This window comes from Hippopotamus amphibius, chromosome 7 (assembly GCF_030028045.1).
Source record: "Hippopotamus amphibius kiboko isolate mHipAmp2 chromosome 7, mHipAmp2.hap2, whole genome shotgun sequence".
NCBI lineage: Eukaryota > Metazoa > Chordata > Mammalia > Artiodactyla > Hippopotamidae > Hippopotamus > Hippopotamus amphibius.
Window position 1 is genome coordinate 137,661,847 of NC_080192.1, and position 23,403 is coordinate 137,685,249.

Consider the following 23,403-nt stretch of genomic DNA (forward strand, 5'->3'; position numbering starts at 1 on the left):
GAAAGCCCGCACACAGCAAAAAAAAGACCCAACACAGCCAATAAAATAAATTTATAAAAATAAATAAATAAATAAAAATTAAAACAAGGAACACTAACACATGACAGTGAGCAGGGATTACGGGAAGGCAAACACAGTATCCAATAAGTGAGAAAGGACCGGGGTGGTACCAGTGAATTAGCTTCACAGAAACACCAGGACTTGAGCTAGGTGTCCAAAAAAGAAGGCTCATTTGTACTGAATACTGAAATGAGTAACACAATTTTACCATCTTAACAAATAAGTTGAATTTATCATCCATCTTCCCTTCCAGCCTTTGTCCAGATGCATTTTAACATTTACACATAATTAGAGCACAAAAATAAACTTATAGTAGCATTTTACATTCTTCCAAAAACACTCTCTCATGAAGAGTTCTGAGTCCCTTACAGTAAAAGCAGATGCTCTGGTGACATACTCTTGTGATGACTCCCTGTCGCACCCTTAAGGCATTTTATCACACTCCTTTGGTTGTTTTTCTCCCCTCCACACTATCTCCACACTCCCGCACACAATTCTATAAAAGCACAGATGAATTCTCCTTGTTATACCCTGATCCCTAGCCCAAGTCTTCACACATGGTAGGTATTCAAATAGCTACTGAAAGAGTGAAATGCATCAAACCTCAGGACAAAATTAGGAATTTTTTTTACCTAAAAAGTTTTACTAGGTATAAATTTAATCCCTGAATAAATTTAACTTATAAGAAAGATCAACATTAAAAAGGAGGGACAGAACTTCCCTAGTGGCGCAGTGGTTAAGAATCCACCTGCCAGGAGAAAAAGATGGCGGCGAAGTAGAGAGACGTGGAGTGCATCCCTCTCCACAGATGCATTGGGAATGCACGGAAGGACACAGTCATTCCCACAGAGAACCAGCTGAACACCAGCAGACGGCCTCAGACACCAGAAAGGGCCGCGGGGAGCCCGACATAGCCGGTAGGGAGGCATCTACGAGGGCTCAAAGAGGGGGAAGCGGCGGAGCTGTGGCAGACGGGAGGGAGTGAGAAACATACGGAGGGTCCGCAGCGCAGCTCAGCGTTCCCGGACCGAGACATCGATCCGCGGCTGAACGGAGGGTCCAGGAGCGGGAGCGTGGGAACCGGAGAGCTGGTTCAGGGGGAGAAACATTGTTGCCGGTAGGGTGACGGACCGAGAGGACAGGAAGGAGGAGGTCCGCGGAGAGGAGTGCAGGTCCCTGAGAGCTGCCCGGCCATGATGGCGGCTGGAGGCTGCAGGCTCCCGGGCGGGGGGGAGGAGCCGCGCGCATAGCCTCTCCCTCTCTTTCGGTGCCTCTGCAACAGGCAGTGGAGAGACGCCCTGCAGGCCACCTAAGGCGCTCAGGGATAACAAGCACCCTCAGGCGCTCGGGCGGGGCTAGATTAAAACTCCTTGCAACGCCAGCAGCAGGGAGGCTGCCGAGAGAAAAAAAAAACCAGCATCAAAAAGAAAAAACCCCGAGGGAGGCCCAACTCTAAGACTTTCTGTGTACGCCTGAGCCACCAGCGCCCTCTGCAACAGGCACCTCCAAGCCTGACTGAAACAACAGTGCACCACTGCTCACTCACTCCCAGGAGAAGGAGCCACTATTGTACCCTCTCCCTCCCCACACACCGAGGCTTACAGACGAACAATAAAGGAACCTCTGCTGGTCACAGAATAACGCAAAAAAAAAAAAAACCCAAGGCAAGGAGAAGGACACTTACAGCTGAGACGCTAAGGAAACAGAAATAGTAGTATCAATACCTATTGAACTGGTCCATTCTGGGATCAGTTCTGGATTTTTTTTCTTTTTTTCTTTCTCTCTCTCTTTTTTTTTTTTTGATTTATTAAATACGATCTTAGCCCTAAGGGATCTACAAGTTTTACAACATAATTTTTTAAGGATATTTTTTTTTCTTTTTTTTTTTTTGCCTTTCTATATACTTCTATATCTAGCTAAGTTTTTGGTAGTACGGACAAAATATCTTTCATACTTTCCTTTCATCCCTTTCTTTTATACACTTCTATTCTTTTCTTTTTCTTTGCATATTTCCAACCACATTACGCTCTTCTGTTCCCCTTTCTTCCAGCCATTTTAAGTGTATTTTATCTTAACATACTTATAAGCAACACTATCGGTCTGCTCAGACTCCTTGCTCTATTCTCCAGATGATGCACTGCCTTGGTATTAATATTAGGCTTTTGTCTTTATCTTAGTTCTTAGTACAGTTGTCTAATTACATTCTGAGACTCTCCATTCTCTCTGGTGGTACTCCAGCTCATTTCTATATTTGATCCTAGCTTACAAAATCTCCCTGGATTGATGTTTGTATGTGTAGGGTGTTATTTGTTGTTTGTTTGCTTTTGCTTTTGTCTCTGATTTGTTCTGTTTTAGTTGTCAATTTCTGCTGGCTTTCTCTTTGAATATCTGATAGCACACTGGGGTTCTGTCAGGTCTTTCTAGAGCCTTATGTCCTAACGGATTCAATAATTGTGTGTTTTATACATGTATGTGTTTCCTAGACTGAATATTCGTTTAATCCAATACTTGGACATTAATCTGAGGCTTGGACAGTCTTCTATAAACACCTCTATCACCAGGACAAGTAACCCCAAAAGCTTGGACAACCATGAGGAAACAAAGAAATCCCATGCAGGCAAAGGAGCAGGAAAAAAACCCACAAGACCAAATAAATGAGAAGGAAATAGGAAAAATGCCTGAAAAAGAATTCAGAGTCATGATAGTAAAAATGATACAAAATCTCGATGACAAAATAGAGAAAGTACAAGAAACAGTTCATAAGAACTCAGAAAAACAAACAGCAATGGATAACAAAATAACTGAAATTAAAAATACTCTAGATGCTATAACCAGCAGAATGACTGAGGCAGAAAAACGAATAAGTGAGTTGGAAGATAGAATGGGAGAAATAAACGCCACAGAGCAGGAAAAAGAAAAAAGAATAAAAAGATTAGAAGACAGCCTCAGAGACCTCAGTGATAACCTTAAACGTACCAACATTCGAATTATAGGCATCCCAGAAGAAGAAGAAAACAAGAAAGGGTCTGAGAAAATATTTGAAGAGGTTCTAGTGGAAAACTTCCCCAACATGGGAAAGGAAATAATTCACCAAGTCCAAGAAGCACAGAGTCCCATACAGAATAAACCCAAGGAGAAATACACCAAGACACATATTAATCAAACTAACGACAATTAAACACAAAGAAAAAATATTAAAAGCAGCAAGAGAAAAGCAACAAACAACATATAAGGGAAAACCCATCAGGATAACAGCTGACCTTTCTACAGAAACTCTGCAGGCCAGAAGGGAATGGCAGGATATACTGAAAGTCCTGAAAGAGAGAAACCTACAGCCAAGAATACTCTACCCAGCAAGAATCTCATTCAGATTTGAGGGAGAAATCAAAAGCTTTCCAGACAAGCAAAAGTGAAGAGAATTCAGCACCACCAAACCAGCCTTACAACAAGTGCTAAAGGAACTTCTCTAAGTAGGAAACACAAGAAAAGGAAAACACCTACAAATACAAACCCAAAACAATTCAGAAAATGGTCATTGGAACACACATGTCAATAATCACTTTAAATGTCAATGGATTAAATGCTCCAACCAAAAGACACAGACTGGCTGAATGGATACAAAAACAAGACCCTTCTATATGCTGCCTACAAGAAACCCACTTCAGACCAAGGGATACATATAGACTGAAAGTCAAGGGATGGAAAAAGATATTCCACGCAAATGGAAGTCAAAAGAAAGCTGGAGTAGCAATACTCATATCAGACAAATTAGACTTGAAAGTAAAGACTATTAAAAGAGACAAGGAAGGGCACTACATAATGATCAAGGGATCCATCCAAGAAGAACATATCACAATGGTAAATATCTATGCCCCCAATATAGGAGCACCTCAATACATAAGGCAAATGCTAACAGCTATAAAAGGGGACATCGACAGGAACACAATAATAGTGGGAGACTTGAACACCCCACTTACATCAATGGACAGATCATCCAAACAGAAAATCAATAAAGACACACAAGCTTTAAATGACACATTAGACCATCTTGACTTAATTGATATTTATAGGACATTCCATCCAAAAACGACAGACTACACGTTCTTCTCAAGTGCACACGGAACATTTTCCAGGATAGACCACATCTTGGGTCACAAATCAAACCTCAGCAAATTCAAGAAAATTGAAATCATATCAAGCATCTTCTCAGACCACAACGCCATGAGACTAGATATCAATTACAGGAAAAAAACTGCAAAAAATACAAACACATGGAGGCTAAACAATTCACTCTTAAACAACCAAGGAATCACTACAGAAATCAAAGAGGAAATCAAAAAATATCTAGAAACAAATGACAACGAAAACACAACAACCCAAAACCTATGGGACGCAGCAAAAGCAGTTCTAAGAGGGAAGTTTATAGCAATACAGTCCTACCTTAAGAAACAAGAAAATGATCAAATAAACAACCTAACCTTACACCTCAAACAACTAGAGAAAGAAGAACAAAGAAACCCCAAAGTGAGCAGAAGGAAAGAAATCATAAAGATCAGAGCAGAAATAAATGAAAAAGAAAGGAAAGAAACCATAAGAAAAATAAATAAAACTAAAAGCTGGTTCTTTGAGAAGATTAACAAAATTGATAAACCATTAGCCAGACTCATCAAGAAAAAAAGGGAGAAGATGCAAATCAACAGAATTAGAAATGAAAAAGGAGAAGTCACAACGGACACCTCAGAAATACAAAACATCATGAGAGACTACTACAAGCAACTATATGCCAATCAATTGGATAACCTGGAAGAAATGGATACATTCTTAGAAAAATACAATCTTCCAAGACTGAACCAGGAAGCAATAGAAACCATGAACAGACCAATCACAAGTACAGAAATTGAGGCAGTGATTAAAAATCTCCCAACACACAAAAGCCCAGGACCAGATGGATTCACAGGCAAATTCTATCAAACATTTCGAGAAGAGTTAACACCTATCCTTCTCAAACTCTTCCAAAATATTGCAGAAGGCGGAGCACTCCCAAACTCATTCTACGAGGCTACCATCACCCTGATACCAAAACCAGGCAAAGATGGCACAAAAAAAGAAAACTACAGACCAGTATCACTGATGAATATAGATGCAAAAATCCTCAACAAAATACTAGCTAACAGACTGCAACAGCACATTAAAAAAATCATACACCACGATCAAGTGGGGTTTATCCCTGGGACGCAAGGATTCTTCAATATACACAAATCAATCAACGTGATACATCATATCAACAAATTGAAGGATAAAAACCATATGATCATTTCAATAGATGCAGAAAAAGCTTTTGACAAAGTTCAACATCCATTTATGATCAAAGCTCTCCAGAAAATGGGCATAGAAGGAAATTACCTCAACATAATAAAAGCCATATATGACAAACCAAAAGCCAACATTGTTCTCAATGGAGAAAAACTGGAAGAATTTCCTCTAAGAACAGGAACAAGACAAGGGTGTCCACTCTCACCACTGTTATTCAACATAGTTTTGGAAGTGTTAGCCACAGCAATCAGAGAAAAAAAAGAAATTAAAGGAATCCAAATTGGAAAAGAAGAAGTAAAATTGTCACTCTTTGCAGATGACATGATATTATATATAGAAAACCCTAAAGACTCTACCAGAAAACTGCTAGCACTAATTGATGAGTTTAGTAAAGTAGCAGGGTACAAAATTAATGCACAGAAATCTCTTGCATTCCTATACACTAACAATGGAAGAGCAGAAAGAGAAATTAAGGAAACTCTCCCATTCACCATTGCAACAAAAAGAATAAAATACCTAGGAATAAACCTGCCTAAGGAGGCAAAAGATCTGTATGCAGAAAACTTTAAGACATTGATGAAAGAAATCAAAGATGACACAAACCGATGGAGGGACATACCATGTTCCTGGATTGGAAGAATCAACATCGTGAAAATGACTGTACTACCCAAAGCAATTTACAGATTCAATGCAATCCCGATCAAATTACCAATGGCATTTTTCACAGAACTAGAGCAAGAAATCTTACGATTTGTATGGAAATGCAAAAGACCCCGAATAGCCAAAGCAATCTTGAGAAGGAAAAATGGAGTTGGTGGAATCAGGCTTCCTGACTTCAAACTATACGACAAGGCCATAGTGATCAAGACAGTATGGTACTGGCACAAAAATAGAAAGGAATATCAATGGAATAGAATAGAGAACACAGAAGTAAGCCCAAACACATATGGGCACCTTATCTTTGACAAAGGAGGCACAAGTATACAATGGAAAAGAGACAGCCTCTTCAAGAAGTGGTGCTGGGAAAATTGGACAGCAACATGTAAAAGAATGAAATTAGAACACTTCCTAACACCATACACAAAAATCAACTCCAAATGGATTAAAGACCTACATGTAAGGCCAGACACTATCAAACTCCTAGAGGAAAACATAGGCAGAACACTCTTTGACATACATCAAAGCAACATCCTTTTTGACCCACCTCCTAGAATCATGGAAATAAAATCAAGAATAAACGAATGGGACCTCATGAAACTTAAAAGCTTTTGCACAGCAAAAGAAACCATAAAGAAGACTAAAAGGCAACCCTCAGAATGGGAAAAAATAATTGCCTATGAAACAACGGACAAAGGATTAACCTCCAAAATATACAAGCAGCTCATGCAGCTTCATACCAAAAAAGCAAATAACCCAATCCACAAATGGGCAGAAGACCTAAATAGACATTTCTCCAAAGAAGACATACAGATGGCCAACAAACACATGAAAAGATGCTCAACATCACTAATCATCAGAGAAATGCAAGTCAAAGCCACAATGAGGTATCACCTCACACCAATCAGAATGGCCATCATCACAAAGTCTGGAAACAACAAATGTTGGAGAGGGTGTGGAGAAAAGGGAACTCTCCTGCACTGTTGGTGGGACTGTAAGTTGGTACAGCCACTATGGAAAACAATTTGGAGGTTCCTTCAAAAACTACAAATAGAACTACCATATGATCCAGTCATCCCACTCCTGGGCATATACCCAAAGAAAACCATAATCCCAAAAGAAACTTGTACCATAATGTTTATTGCAGCACTATTTACAATAGCCAGGACATGGAAGCAACCTAAATGCCCATCAACAAATGAATGGATACAGAAGATGTGGCATATATATACAATGGAATATTACTCAGCTATAAAAAGGGATGAGATGGAGCTATATGTAATGAGGTGGATAGAACTACAATCTGTCATACATAGTGAAGTAAGTCAGAAAGAGAAGGACAAATATTGTATGCTAACTCACATATACGGAATCTAAAACTGGTACTGATGAACTCAGTGACAAGAACAGGGAAGCAGATACAGAGAATGGACTGGAGAACTCGAGGTATGGGAGGGGGCGGGGGTGAAGGGGAAACTGAGAAGAAGCGAGAGAGTAGCACAGACATATATATACTACCAACTGTAAAATAGTCAGTGGGAAGTTGTTGTATAACAAAGGGAGTCCAACTCGAGGATGGAAGATGCCTTAGAGGACTGGGGCAGGGAGGGTGGGGGGCACTCGAGGGGGGGGCGTCAAGGAAGGGAGGGAATATGTGGATATGTGTATAAAAACAGTTGATTGAACCTGGTGTACCCCCCAAAAAAAAATAATAAAACAAAACACTTTTTTTTTTTAAAAAGAAAAAAAAAAAAAAGAATCCACCTGCCAATGCAGGGGTATGGGTTCAAGCCCTAGTCCAAGAAGATCCCACGATGCGGAGCAACTAAGCCTATGCACCACAACTACTGAGCCTATGCTCTAGAGCCTGTAAGCCACAACTATTGAGCCCACATGCCACAACTGCTGAAGCCCATGCGCTTAGAGTCTGTGCTCTGAAACAAAAGGAGCCACCACACTGAGAAGCCCGCGCACCACAATGAAGAGTAGCCCCCACTCGCTGCAACTAGAGAAAGCCCATGCACAGCAATGAAAACCCAATACAGCCAATAAATAGATAAATTAATTAATTTTAAAAATAAGTTAAAAAAATAAATAAAAAGATGGGCCTACAGGACACCAATAATACAGTTTCTGAAGTTAGATAGTGGTGATAGTTGCATAACCTCATGATCCTACACTAAAAACCACTGAATTGTACACTTTAAATGGTGAATTTTATGGTATGTGAATTATATTTCAATAGGAAAAAGTAATTAAAATCAAAATTAATAAAAATCAAGTGGTAAGTCAACTGACAGAGCAGTTTACTTAATATGGTATGACTTTTCTCAAATTAAAAGGGACTGCTACTGAGCCAGAAGTTCCCCAAGGTCACTAGACTTACGGTATCCCCCCAATGGCAGAAAGAGCCCCCGAAAGAGAGTAAGCAGTCTGAATGCCCACAGGGAAGAAGGTCACCACTGGGAGGCAGGCTAGAATTAACCTCACCAAGTCAAGTTTACCAACACACTAGACAGAGATACATCTTCTACGCAAATGAAGTGGTGAAGCTAACACTGAGTGAAATGGCCCCTTTAAGAAATTAATCTTTACTCTGATACTGTTTTGCAAACCATGACTCTTTACATAAGAGACACAGGAAAAATCTCAATTTACTTTTTTCTAATCAAACTTTCCTCAGTTAAACAGGAGTTTTATAAAGAAACTAATTGCTGCTATATATCAAAGTTAAATATATTTACACACTCATACACGTGCAAATGTACACACACTGAATTTCTACCTCGTTTCTTCCTACTGTACTCTTCTTCCAAAACACCTGAGACCTAAAGATGATAAGTATTTGAGCACAAAAGGAAGCTTTACCTTAATTTAGGATTATCAACATATTTCTTAAACTGCTTGACATTATTCAAAGTTTGTTCAGCCAACTCTCGGGAAGGTTCGACAATGAGAGCTTTTGGAGCATTGGGGAGAAACTTCGTTTGTGCCACCTGCGCATTACCTTAAGAGAATAAGAAAGGTTAGAATACATTCAGATCACACCTCAGAACACCTTTATTTGTAAAACACGAGTGCAAATATTCCAGTACCAATATTTTATTGATAAATAACGACTGTCAAGCGGTATAGGTGATAGTCAAACAAAACAAAGATTCCTAAAATGAACTAAGACTTCTGTACACCTACTTGCAGTAATTTTAATTGATTACACGCCTTGTGATAAATTACACGAGCTATGAAATGTACTTTCTTTAAACAACCGAAGGGGATCAGGCAGCACAACGGGGTGAGAGTGTGTGCTCTGCAGTCAGACTGCCTGGATTTCAACTCAGTTCCACCACTTATTTGTCCTGTGACCTTGGGCAAGTTTACTTCAAGTCCCTACCCCTCAAGTTCTTTGTCTGTAAAACTACTTTCTAGGGTTGTTGTGAAGACTAAACAGGATGCAGGTAAAGCACTTAACGCAATGCCATGGCACTTAATAAGCACACACTGGATACTAAATATTAGATACCATCATCATCATGATCAGCTTCTCCAAAATGCCTCAACTGAAACCAAACACACTTGGAGCTTATGAATTAGGTTTTGAAACTGAATTTTACTGACATGTTCAATAAAGCTGCATGACTAAACCAGCAAGGGGAGTATCTGTACCTCACTATGAGAAGCCTTACTTACTGGAGTTTTCACCAACACCCCATTCTTGAAATCCTTACCCACTCAGGTGCAATACCTGTGTGCTGTGATTTGACAACACAAATCTCCGGCGCCTTGGAAAGGGCAACAAAACCATCTTTTGGTGGGAACTTAAAATCTTCTTCCCCGAAGTTGAATTTTAGTTCAGCATTCTAGTATTGAATAAAGGAGAAAATGCTTAACTTAAGAGCAAACTAACTAGTATGAAACAGTGAAGATCAAAGTAGCTTATAATCACAGCAAAAATGTCTTTACCTTCAAAACACAGGCAGGAAAGAGGGCTTGGTTCTTCATATGTGGTGGTATTTCAAAGGCCAGACCAAGGTCTTTTCCTTAAAAAAAAAAGACAGAAATTGAATTGAAACCACCAGAAAAGAACCTCCCCATCAAGATGCTCACACCATCAAATCCACCAGCCTACGCGCACTCACACTCACACCCCTCCTGTCACCGCAGATTAACTGTGTCGCCTAATCCCAGCCTCCTCACTTTCCTCCTTTACTTCTGAAATTATCCCCTCCCCCGCTACAATTTTAATTATTCCCTTCCTACAGGATCGCTTCCAGTAGACACGTGAGCTAGACAAACCTCCTTGAACTCAAAACTTCCTCCATTTCTCTTTCATTTCTTCTTCTTTTTGTAGTAAAACTGCCTGACTTCCATGTTTACTATGTCCACCTCATTTCACTCCAGTCTCCGTTGACCTCATTCCCCATCAGGCTCCCCCAACCCACCCCCTGTTCCACCACAACAGCTCTTTGTCAAGCTCATTAACAATCTCCATTTGCCAAATACAGCAGTTAATTCTCATTCCTCATCCTTCTAGACTAGACCCATCAGCAGCACTAGGCAATTTGATCGTTCCCCCCTCCTTCAGAAGCTTTCTTCACCTGGACTGCAGGGCCTCAGTCTCTTTTGGCTTTCCTCATTCACTTCTGCTCGATTCTCCTCAATGTGCCAACTTCTAACCATAAGAATACCCCGGGGCCTCAGATCTCTCCTCTCTATTACCTACGCTCATTCCCTAGGTGATCTTATCCAGACCTACCACTGCATCCTCTACAAGCCAATGACTCCCAAAGATGTATCAATATCTCCAATTCTGATCACTCCCCTGAACACCTGATTTGTACATTTAACTACTTACTTGCTTCCATCACTCAGATGTCTAGTAAGTATCTCAAACTTAACTTGCCCCAAACAGAACTATCAGCATCCAAATGGCTCCATATCTAATGTCACCACCCACCACCTGCCAGAGTGTTTTCAGCAAAGCAGCTATAATGACAGTACTGGTAAACTAGAGACAGATGACGCCAATTCTCTACTCAAAACCTAATGGTTTCCAATCTCACTCAAAATAAAGTTTGTATCATGGCCTATAAGGCCCTATAATGGCCTGGCCTCACCACCTCACTGACCTAAGAGTCTACTCCCCTCTCCCATGCTCGGTGTGCTCCAGACCCACTGGTCTCCTCTCTACTCAAACACCCTAACACGCTTTCATCTCAGGACCCCTGCAATTACTGGTCCTTCTGCCTGAAACACTCTTCCAAGACATTTCCACTCAAATGTCACCTTCTGAGAGAAGCCTTCTCTGACCACCAGACTGCTCTCCACCCCCCTTACCCAGATCGGCACGCTCCCTTAGTGCACTGTTCCCACCTAACAAATCATGTTTGTCTGTCTCTCCCCACCAGCAGGTAAGCCCCACAAAAGTATACATAAATCTGTCTACTCCACTTTCTGCCCTATCTCCAGCACCTACCAGTGTGCCTGACACACAGCAAATGCTCAATAAGTATCTGTTCAAAAGAAAGGCAGGGAGGAAGGGAAAGAAGACTGAAGATGGTGTGGGAATTTTAAAAAATCACACATACTTAATATCATATATATTCTCTAACAAAACAATCCATAGAAAGCTTACCATTTTTGGAGAATTTGACATGCCCTTTATCTATATCTAGGTAACATCCAATGGTATCATGCATAGTGAATTCCTAGAAAACCAGAAAGTCAAGTGCTGTTAATAAAAAGCAAAACTGAAAATAAGGCTCAAAGGTCAAATATAGCTGCATCCAAAGTATGTGCTAGTGTTGCATAATAATCCCTTAAAATTCTACTGTAGATGTTAACAATGCCTATCATGGCGTATCATATATAACAAGAAACGCATCGGAAGGCTTTTTAGAATAAATGTGCTGTCAAGGCTCACCCACGTCACTAGAGACGTCGGCTGCCCCAACAAGTGTATTTAGATCCGACATGATTCAAAATAAGAAATGAGAAAAACAGTATTAAAGTCAAAGCCAACATAAAAATGAGGTGAACACAGAAAACAAAGTAATATACTTTGGAGGCACTAATAAATGGCATAAAAGAAAGATAATTTTCTCATTTTGTAACATTTCATCACTTAAGTCCCAAACTGAACTTTCTGTGGAAAATATTCAGAAAATTCACTTGAATTTGACAATCATTTCTATACCCTCAGTCATGTCATGAGTGATCAAGTAAATATGCAACAAAACTTACTAATGCTATGATTAAGTCATTAATACGAGGGTGAGTCAAAAATTATCCGCACTCTGGCTATAGAATTCAATTAACTTATAGAAAAGACAAATACATCATGTTTGGACATAATCTCCTTGCTTTCAACACACTGTTTATCTGTCAACAAGCTTTCATATTTCCTCATTAAAAAATGTTTTAGGCTGAGCTGCAAGCTACAAATGCACCACCCTCTTCATTTCTTCATCAGAAGTGAATCTTTGTCCTCATAGGGCTGCTTTCAGGGGGACCAAACAAGTGAAAGTCCAATGGAGCAAGATCAGGACTATAGGGAAGATGCTTTAACACCTCAAAACAAAGTTTTTGCAGAGCAGTGTCAGTGTGGGCAGAAGTGTGCGGACGTGCACATCTTCGGACCACAAAAAACGAATCACTGCACACTGCTCTTCCTTCATGCAAATCACAAGTGGGGCATCCATTTTTGCTTGCACCACAGTTACAAATGAACTGATGTAACATGTTCACACCTGCACAGCAGTGACTGGGGAGACAGTAGCCTTGAATGGAAAGCACTGATAAGACAGTGTGGCCAATAGAAGTTTTAATATAAGCAGAGTGCAGATAATTTTTGACTCACCCTCATACAACTTACCTCTCCATAATTATCAAATTGTTTATTGTGGGACTTCTTCCCTGTTCCACCAAAGCCAAATCCAAACTTGTCAGTACCTAGATTTTGAAAGTATTTAATAAGTGTGGTAAGAATAAATATAAAATTAAAAGTATCATAAAAGAAGTTTACAAGTTGAAGATAATGTGAAGCATCTACACAGTATTGTGTGGTACATATTAATGCACACTAACTTTACTGCCTTCCCTCATACCCTTAACCTTATTCCTCCTGATTTTATCATGTTATAATATCTACTTATTGGTACTTCAAATCTTTCTTGGAATGGTGTAGGGTATAGGTAAATATTATTATTTCCATGTCTCTAAATATAAACTTTGTATGGTTAAGTTTATCATTTTGCTCCCCATTAAAATAAAATGTTAAAAATTCACAAATGTAAAACAATAAATACAGTTGATTCTAGAAACACTTACCTAGGTCTAAGGAAGCCTGCATAGACGACCACCCAACTCTGCACAATCCTTGGTCATGACAGGACACTTCATAGTAGTGTTTCCCTACAGGGGCAAAATACTTTGAGACTTATATAAATTATACACATATGATTCATTTACCATGGAGCTACTTTCCCATTGTTTCTGAATTACAATTTGTATGTTCCAAACGAAGAACTGTAGATCTTTTTGTAACATTAAAAATCTTTTCAGATCCTTGATTTAAAGCTACTTTAAAGAAAGTTCATGTATTAATACATCACCCCAAAAGTTTATATAAAGTACAAATGTCATTTAAATACCTTTTGTTAATCCTTTAGTAGCTCTACATCCATGCCATTCCTTTACTTCTCTGCTCTGACAACAAAGACCGTCTGACCCAATTGCTGGATTTGAGAAAAACAAAGATTACATAAATCACGCATTCTGAAATAAGTATCGGTCAGTCTCACTAATGAGACAATTCTTTAATTTGTTGCAATGTTGCAGAGACTGAGACTTGCTGATTCCTGAAGGACCGCAATGTCTTCCCCATGAGTAACTGCCCTCATTCATCCCCTAGAGGGCCGTCGCTTACATCAGGGACTGGTTTCTCTACTGTCATCCGCTGACTAGGACAGGATTTTACCGCAACAATTCTAAAAAAGGAATCAACACAACACCTAATCTGACTTGCACTAACGCCAGCTGCATCACCAACACACACACGTTTAAACAACTACTCTCTATAGAGTCCTTTAAAGAAAGGATGACATGGCACCAACTCATCAATACTTGCTGCTCTGATTTTATGCCAAAATTAGAGCTTGAGTGAATGTTACACTAAAAGGAAAACAGAAACTGTCTCTGGCTTGTTCCCTAATCTGTGGATCCAGAAACCACAAAGGGAAAGCAGGAAAAGCCTGAATAAATAACCTCATGGCTGTTATTTGCTAATATTAGGACTCTAAAAGATGAAGTTCTATGTTATACATCACAGTCAGTCATGCTTATTGGTGCTTTTTGGCTTTAAGTAAAGCATCTGGCTTTTGTCTGTACTGGAAACTATAATTTCTGTCCTGGTTCGGGCTTGCAAATCATATTCGGCACGTGAATGTAGAAGAAACTTTTTAAAAAAGCACCTCATCACACATTTCCTTCACTTGTAAGAAATTAAATTATTTATTCAAAGCATAAATTTTTACTCATATGAGTACATTATATAAGCCTCTGAACCTTTAAAAAAGTTTTATGACAATGGTAAATTCTAAAAATTTTTGTATTTAAAATTCTTTACACATACATACATATATAAACTTTTATATTAATTAAATGTCACATGGGTTGTTTTTGTCATGATTCCTCAAGCCCATTTACCATTCTCTGCATCCTGATTTTCTTACTCATTGACACCTGGAGAAAATTCCTCCAAGCCAACTCCACAGTTCTGACTTACTCGTCATAACAGCTACAGAATAGTCCTTGGATACCGCCTAATCTTTGTGTACCATTCTAGCAGTAGCATTTACTTTGCTGGCAGTTTTTGTCATCACAAATAATGTTGCATCAAACAGCTCTCAATGTATATTCTTACATACTGGCACTTTCATTCCAATGAGCTTGACCTTCCAGGAATATATATATATTTAAAATATTATAGGTAATGCCAAACTGCTTTCCAGAGAGGCAGTAATTTGTAAGTTGGTTATCACTCTTTTGGATTCTTGCCAATCAGATGGGTATAAAACAACATTCACTGTAACTTTAATTTCCATTGCCCTTCTACCTGTAAACTTGACCTTTGCATGTTTATTGCCATTGGGATTTGCTCTTCTGTGAGCTGCCTATTCACATCCTTTGCCCATTTTCCTTACTGATTATTTACCTCTTTCTTACTAAAACAGGTAACACTTTATCTACCATCAACACAAGAACCCCTTACCAGTTTATAAGGAGTCTTTATCTTTCCTCAACACTGCATTAAAAACAAGGCTTTGAATTACAAATGTGCTGCTAAAATCTACCTACTTACCAAAAGCAGATCCTCTATCATATGGGTTCATCTGCCATTTGTTCAGCACTAAGCAAATTAAAATAAGAAAAGTTAACCCCAAACAAACATAATTTAAGACATTCTACAAAGAATAAAGCAAGTATTTTGTATTTTATATGATACTTTAACTCCTCTAAATTCAATATGGTTTTACACACTATTTGAATAGCACAAGTGTTGCTGTTTTTATTAAAGGCAAACATGAAACTGAAAACTGAAACAGGTCAAAAATAACAGTCACTAGCCATCTAGGGCTAAAACCTTTTCTGCTCACTTGCTTCAGTGCCTTTTTATTAGATGGCACTGATCTTTGTCATAACTATGAGAGGATTAATAAAATGAAGTTCTGGTGACTTCAGTCATAACGAAAATAACCCACCAACATATCAGAATCTAATTACCACTTAACATTATTAAAAGAAAAGCAAGTCCTTTATTGTAAATAATTCAAAAGTCACAAAATATTTTCCTCCTCACTTTCCAGGAATCAGCATTTTCCTTTTCTAAAACATCTTAAGAGTCTGGATAATCAAAGAATTGCAATAGCTAAAGAGAATGCCATGTGTTTTCAAGCCCACCTTTCGCCTAAGGTAGAAATCTTTTCTATCATTTCTGGTCAAATGATATCGATCATCTGTTTCAACACCCAGAATGATGGAGAAGTAATGTTCTCTTGAGGGTCTCTATCCACTGTGGGCTCAGTCGAGCTACTAGGAATTAAACGCTACTTTCTAGAACAATTATTCTCTTCCCAGATCCCTACAGTGATTTAACAATTATACCATCTCCCTTTTTATTTGTTTCTCCATCTTTAAATATCTAGCTCCCTTATTCCTAACAGGACACAATTTTTGGAACCACTACCATTCTGGTTATCCTTCTGTGAAAGCATTCTCTTTCATAACCATCTCTTATAAATGATGGTTTATAGCTGTTACAAGTTCTGACACTATTTTTAAATAGGCTAATAGTCTAAACAGTTCATATCCATTATCTCACAATTCATTTACAAATGAGTTCATTCTACAAACTATGTAACATTGTTTCATTCAGCTTGCAATTTTGTCACAATCATGAAACAAAAGTGACTTAAAATATAACAAAACCATAGATTACTCAAGATAGAATGGAATTCAGAAACCATTTAATAAAAGCAACAAAATTTAAGGATGAGAAAACTGAGGTAAGATTGTCCATGGCACAGACAGGACCAATCTCCATGGAGATAGGACTGAAAATAAGAAACTGACTTTAAAATGTACACTTTACATTTTAACTTCCTGGGCTCCTTCTTTCTTATCTTAAAGGAAAATGCATGCCTCTTTTCCCTGTAGAAGGCAGTATTTCCTACCATGGGTTTTTACTCTACCAATTACTTGTAAAATCCTTCCTTATTGCCTTTGTAAAACACTGTATCAATTTAACCACAACAGTATGCATAAAAAGTTATCAGGTTAAGAAAAACATTAAAACAACTAAATACAATTTCCAAAACGCCACTGTCTTCTCAAAGAGAACACTATTAGTATTTTCGGAGGGACAATCTTTCAATGTTTATGCTCTAAATGACATTTAGCAACCCTGTTTCCAAGGCACCAAATAACAATATCATCCCCTGGATACTGACAATAAAAATGCACACTCAAATCTCACATCTGTAAATGCCAGGAATGAGAATTACTAATTTATACAAAAGGAAATTAATAATATGCAAAAATTACCGGAAGCACCAGTTTTAATTGTCGCTTTTCCTTTTTTGCCTTCTTGTTGGTCTTTCAGCGTTTCATAAACGATCTGGATAACTGGAATACTGAAAGCCTAGTAAAGAAACAAGAGTTCTCTGTATTAGTGTTCATCAGTGACAGTTTAATAATCAATATAAATTACAAAGATTATGCACGCACCTTAAATAATTACACATTCCTGACTGCTGTTCCAATTTGCCCCAACCCAAAATACCAGCAAGAAGATAACAAGAGTTGACTGAATGAAGGAAATAAGAGCCAACTGCTAGCCCAAAACAATAAACAACAGAGACCTACAGAACGAACTAAACTGAAAAGAGTAAATGTTATTCTGATAAACAGTTTCTCTAGTCTAGGCCAACAGGAGATCAACCTCTATTTGAAACTTCTTTATTACTAGAGCCACTGCATTAAAGTTCAGAAGTGAGTAAAAATACTAAAGATACTGTAACTCTTTCTCCAAGACTGGTTTAAAACTATATTCTTAAAGCCATACTCTTGTAAATCTTATTTCAGAATTAGCTGGCAACAAAAATACCGCTCTCGGTGGCAAGCAATCAATTTTTTTTACATTTTGGAAGGGAGGTTATTTGATTAAATATTTCAAAGTAAAAGTCACTGTTCAAAATTGCTTTAAAAATCAACTCCTGGGACTTCTCTGGTGGTGCAGTGGTTAAGAATCCGCCTGCCAATGCAGGGTACAAAGGTTCGAGCCCTGGTCCAGGAAGATCCCACATGCCTCGGAGCAACTAAGCCCATGTGCCACAACTACTAAGCCTGCACTCTACGCCCACAAGCCACAACTACTGAACCTGCATGCTGTAATTACTGAAGCCCACATGCCTAGAGCCCACACACTGCAACAAAGAGTAGCCCCCTGCTTGTCGCAACTAAAGAAAGCTCTCGCAGAGTGACAAAGACCCAACACAGCCAAAAACAAATAAAAATAAATAAATAAATCTTTTAAAAAAATCAACTCTTACAAACTAAGTCAGTTTAAGTTTATTACTTACACCCGTTTTTCCACTTCCTGTTTCTGCAGCCTAAATGGGGGAGAGGGAAAGTTTAAATTGTCAGTTAAGGAAATCAAATTAATGTGATGCCATGTAGAAATCTTCAAAAATTCACAGGCTAGCTTTATCTTCACAGTGTCTGCAAACTATTCAGATTTCCCCATCAATCCTGACTACTGCCAATCTTGCCATTTCTCTTCCATCCCCTCAAAAACCTGCTTTGCCTTTCCTTTTCCCATTGCTACCATTCAAATCTAAAGTCTTATTATTCTAACCTAGATTATTACAGAAGCATCCTAACAGTATCTCATCTCTCAGAGCTATACTACACGCTGCTACCAAGTCAGTCTTCAAAAAACACAATTCTAACCATGTAACACACCTAGTTAAACATTTCCAATGATCCGCTCAGCCAACAAACACCCAAATTCTTTAACATGACACTTAAGAAAGGGTGCAAATAATCGGACCCACTACATACTTCCATCTTATCTCAAGTTACACTCCCGCATCCCAGACACATGTATCCTTTGCTACCATCGAAGTGAATTACTCTGGGATCATATCCTGCATTCTCCTATTCACCGTTTTTGTTGATGTTCTCTCCACCTAGAGGGCATTTCTCCTTTATCTTCCCTTGTCCAAAATCTACTTCCTCCAAGCAGAGTCCCTTATGATTCCCCAAGCAGAAGGATAACTGGACCCCAACTTGAATCTTGTCATACTTTGCATTTCTTGGGCAGGTGCCACATTCTCCCCTATTTGACATTTACCCATGTATGTACATGTCTCACTGTGCTACTAAGTGCAAGCTTCTCAAGGGCAAAGACTGTATCTTACTCACCTTCCTGTTCCCCACAACTTGTACCTAATTACTTTGAATATAGCATATGTATTTTAAATGTTTGTGAATAAATAAAATTGATTTGGTGAAAACACCATTTTTAAGCCCATGGAATTCTTAAAGTGAGTCACAAACAGCCCCAGAAGTGTGTTTCCCCAGCTGCCAACCACCTCACATTTAAACATACCATAAGGACATCACCTCCTCCTAGGATCAATGGGATGGACTCAGCCTGGATATCAGTTGGGAGACTAAAAGAATCATATTTTGAAGAATTTTAGTTTAAAAAAAAAATCACATAAGTCATGTTAAACTATAAACACTACCAATCTTTTTCAGCTAAAAAATATATCAACATTTAAAATTCACAAGAAAAATTTAAAAGATAATTTAAAGAATCACGAGAAAAAACTGAATTTCACTTACCCAGCTGGGACCAAAAACATTTGATAAAACCACTAACCAACATTTAAATTGTAAAACATTGCTGTCACAGGTACATTTGAGCTTTTAGAGATGGAGGTACTCACAGCCAATCCATCTCTTCCACAGCTTGTGCAATCTCAGGCATAACACCCATCTCTGAAAATAAAAATTAATTTTAAAAACTACACATACTAAACTCATGTTGCTCTTAAAATTACTGTTCAATGGAGAAACAGTTTGAAGCACAGCTAAGTTACATAGTATCTCTTGAGTATAAATTTAGGAGAAAGACTTGAGTTCAAATCCAAGTTCTCACTTGCAACACTATAAACCTATTTCTCCACACAAAGTGGAGCTAACATTGCTTATGTAGGGATACAGGAGGATTACAGATAATCACATGCAATGCATCCGGCACACAGTTGTCACTTAGTACATAAGAGCCACCAGTCAGTGTTTCCTGCCTATGACTAGTGAAAAATGTGCCAGAGTTGCAGAGAAGGTTCTAGACCAGCACCTTGGTCGTTTCATCTAGAGATAATGTGGAAATCATGCGCTTTGGCTCTTTGAGGACCATGTGAATACCCTCAGTGATCTGAGAAAAATGAACAGGCAACTAAAGCAAGCCCACCTTATAGACAGTCGTAATCCAAACTCTGGAACTGAAAGGGGAGAGGCTGGTGATAAGAATTCGAGTGAACTGCAAAGGTCAGCTGAGGAACCACTCTATTCTTTACTGTCCACACATTTAAGTAATTTACATCAAAGTGAATCCTAAATGAATAGATTCAGTTATTTCTGACTGGATTTTGAAATGTTACCACTTCTCAAATGAACTGTAGAGGGTACACATGGGATAGTCAGTTGTATTACTTAAACCTCCTTTCCAAATGAGAATTGATCTTTAAGTCTGCATTTTTAAAATGTAGCTTTTATTAGTTACCTTTACAAAAGTATATATTCCTATTAAATGAACAATACTCAAATATATCCAAGCCCCAGAGATAACCTGTTTGGAAATTTTGTATTTCTTATAATCATTTGTGAAAAGGCATAAAATACTGCTACAATCCACTGCAAAAGTAGCTTTCTCTTTGCATCAGGTGAGAAGGCTCATACTCGCAATTAACAATAGATAAAACACTAACATTTGACACAGTAACCTAAAGTATAAAAATCTTTTTCAAAAAGGCAGGCTCTCCTACCCTGAAATCTCTTCAGGAAAATCCACAGACTGAAAAAACTACTCAAGATGGAAAGCTGTATACCCAAGCTAACCTTTTTAAGAATTGCCCCCATTAAAGTCTAGGCGTATTCTCTCTTCTAAAACGCAAACTGCTTAAAAAAAGGAAGTGATGGTCTTCAATGTGCTGCGTACACAGCACTGCAAGCTGAAGTTGCTTGTGAGATTGTTATATTGCGAGCAGCAACCACAGGCGGCTTTCAGCAAATTGCAGGCAATTTCTTGTTCCATTTTGGTCCTGTTCTCTGCAGGTTTGCTTTAAAACCATGTTTTCTTTAAACAGAACATTTTTTAACACTCAAAAGAAAAACAGGCATATTCATGCTCTTTAATTTCACTTTTGTCTTTATTTCACATCACAGACACTTCTAGCCCTTTATCCTAATATTCCTGAAATCTGCACATGACTCCCAAAGAAGTGACCCTATAAGATGATAATCTGGAACTGCTCTACACACCGTGGCTCTGAAATCTTGTTTCAGGAGAGAGCCGGGGAAAGAAAAACAGCTCCCAGTCTGAGCAGATTTCCCCTTGCCTATTATGAAATGCAACTAAAACAATCAGAAATCCTCTCTCACGACTAAAAATCTGGAATTCCTAATATTCTAACAGGAGAAAAACGAAATTAAACTACTGTGTTACATCCGAAGTCATCTTAACAGGTTAACAATATTAAAAGACAGCAGGCCTAACTTGATACATTTATTGCTACATAAAGGTACAACTTGTAGTATATAAGGCTTACTGCAACTTGTAAAACTGTAGATGTATAAAGGAAGGATGATCAAGGAAGAGAGGAAAATAGCTGTCGGGTTAGATAGATCACCTCAAATCCCCGTGTGGAATAAAGGAGGGTATCATCAGCAAATAAATAACGATTTTCAAAATCTGTGCTGGACTCGTGCGTACGCGGAAGAAACTGCTTTCCCTTTAGCTTATATATTTAACGTTACTGTTGGTATAACAGCGCTTAACAACAAACGAGTATCAGGTTTGTGCCTGGGACTTTTCGTTTTGGAAGGGCCTGAAAAAACTAGATGCCGGATGGTGATTTCCAACCCACCCCTCCCCGCGCCCTGCTGCTCCTCGGCCAGGCCAGGCCAGGCCAGGCCCCTAAGGGCGCGGGCAGAAAAGGGTTCCCGGGCCCCCCTGCCACGTCGGAGAGCAGGAGGCCGGGGCTCCGAGAGCAGCTGCAGCGACGCCGCCGCCTCGTTCTCGCAGCCCCGGATACCCTGGAAGCACAGCCGAGCGCAGGGAGGCTGGAGGGGAGAAAGAAGACGGCGAGCCCGGGGAGGCCCGGCGCGGCCGGCACCCGGAGAGCCAGCCAGGCTTTCCCCGCAACACCGAGGCGCGCCGACCGGGCCTCGCGCGCCGCCGCTGCTCGCCCCCGCAGTGCGGGAACCGAGGCCACCGCCTTGGACAGCTCCCTCCGGTCCCTCCTGTGCGCCCCCGCCCCGAAGGCTCCCCGCCAGCCGGCCCAAGGCGTGGATCGGGCCGCCCGCTCCAGCCCCGGCTCCACAGACGCACCGGAGAAGGCCGCCATCTTCGCCCCGTCCTCCACCACTCCGCTCGCGCTCCCGCCCTCCGAACGGACACGCCGCGCGGTGGTGGCGGCGGGCGCTTCCGGCCCCCGCCTGGGTGTGCCGCTTTCCCAGTCCGGGCGAGGACCCAGCTCCGAAAGAGCTGTTCCCGCCAAAGAAAAGACCCGCCCCGGACTCGACAGCGCGGGCCCACGTTCAGCTGCACCTTGCTTTTCCTCAGTAGCGAGGACACCTCATCGTTAGCGCAACTCAGAGTGACCTTTTTTGGAGAGCGTGCTATGTGTCATCAGGACCACTTTTCCACATGTAAGGAAGCAGACCTTACGTGATGAGGGTCCAGGATGATCTGACAGCAAAAACAGGGCGATCTCTGCTGCCTCACTCAGACCCCTCAACCACAAAGATAAGCAGGGCCTTGTGGTGTGTGAATGACCTGGAGAGAATGTACTGAATTCATTGCCCAGAAAACCAGTGCTAGTGAGCGCCTAGCACCCAACAGCCATTTACTAAATACTTTTGACTGATTTCGGTCTCCCAAGGTCCCTTCCCCGGTGTTTGACAGAGTATTGATAATTTCACATTTATTTTATATACAGTTTATTGTATGTCAGTTGTATCTCAATAAAAGTTCTTAAAGAAAAAAAAGGGGGGTGGGGTGGGGATCTTGACCAGGAGGCAGTTTCAATAGACCTAATCAATTCCATAGCATTTACGCAGTGGTAGCAGTCATTTTGCAAGGGCTGAAAACGAACATACACAAGAGATTATGGAAATTATGTCACTAAACAGAGCCTATATTCAAATCAGCCTTTGGGTGCCACAAGAAAAGGGGACTCAAAGGGGAAGTGAAAATTGGTAAGTTTTGATTATGCTGGTGTAAAATCATTAGAGTGATGAAATAAAATTTATATTTTATGGCAAGACAAGAAAAAAAGGGGAAAAAATTTCACATTTATTTGACGTCCATACAGTTTTGACTCTTCTCTTTGCAGAAAGATAGGAAAAAGTAAACGAATGTTTAATCCTCCCAACAACTCTGTTAAGTAGTATTAGCATCTTTAGATGAAGATACTAAGTTTCAGGAAAAGTAAGTAACTTATCTAAATCCCGAATGGCAGCACGGGATCTGAGCCACATCTGCCAAACTTCAGGGTCCGTGCTGTACCATGTGTAGCCTGCCCC

At 39.7% G+C, this 23,403-nt stretch overlaps 1 protein-coding gene across 1 annotated transcript in view; it reads right to left on the reverse strand.

Annotated features, from left to right (window-relative positions):
- Positions 1–22,324, reverse strand: part of DDX1 (DEAD-box helicase 1) — a 40,074-nt gene extending 17,750 nt beyond the window's left edge. Inside the window, exons 1-13 of the mRNA XM_057741430.1 lie at positions 22,208–22,324; positions 19,542–19,593; positions 19,199–19,262; positions 18,168–18,197; positions 17,131–17,227; positions 15,389–15,436; positions 13,680–13,763; positions 13,357–13,440; positions 12,902–12,978; positions 11,663–11,735; positions 9,991–10,067; positions 9,773–9,887; positions 8,899–9,037 (exon numbers count right to left, since the gene is read on the reverse strand). Coding sequence (XP_057597413.1) covers positions 8,899–9,037; positions 9,773–9,887; positions 9,991–10,067; positions 11,663–11,735; positions 12,902–12,978; positions 13,357–13,440; positions 13,680–13,763; positions 15,389–15,436; positions 17,131–17,227; positions 18,168–18,197; positions 19,199–19,262; positions 19,542–19,593; positions 22,208–22,223 — 956 coding nt within the window. The 5' untranslated portion in view covers positions 22,224–22,324. The remainder of the gene's footprint in view (positions 1–8,898; positions 9,038–9,772; positions 9,888–9,990; positions 10,068–11,662; positions 11,736–12,901; positions 12,979–13,356; positions 13,441–13,679; positions 13,764–15,388; positions 15,437–17,130; positions 17,228–18,167; positions 18,198–19,198; positions 19,263–19,541; positions 19,594–22,207) is intronic.
- Positions 22,325–23,403: the final 1,079 nt, after the last annotated feature.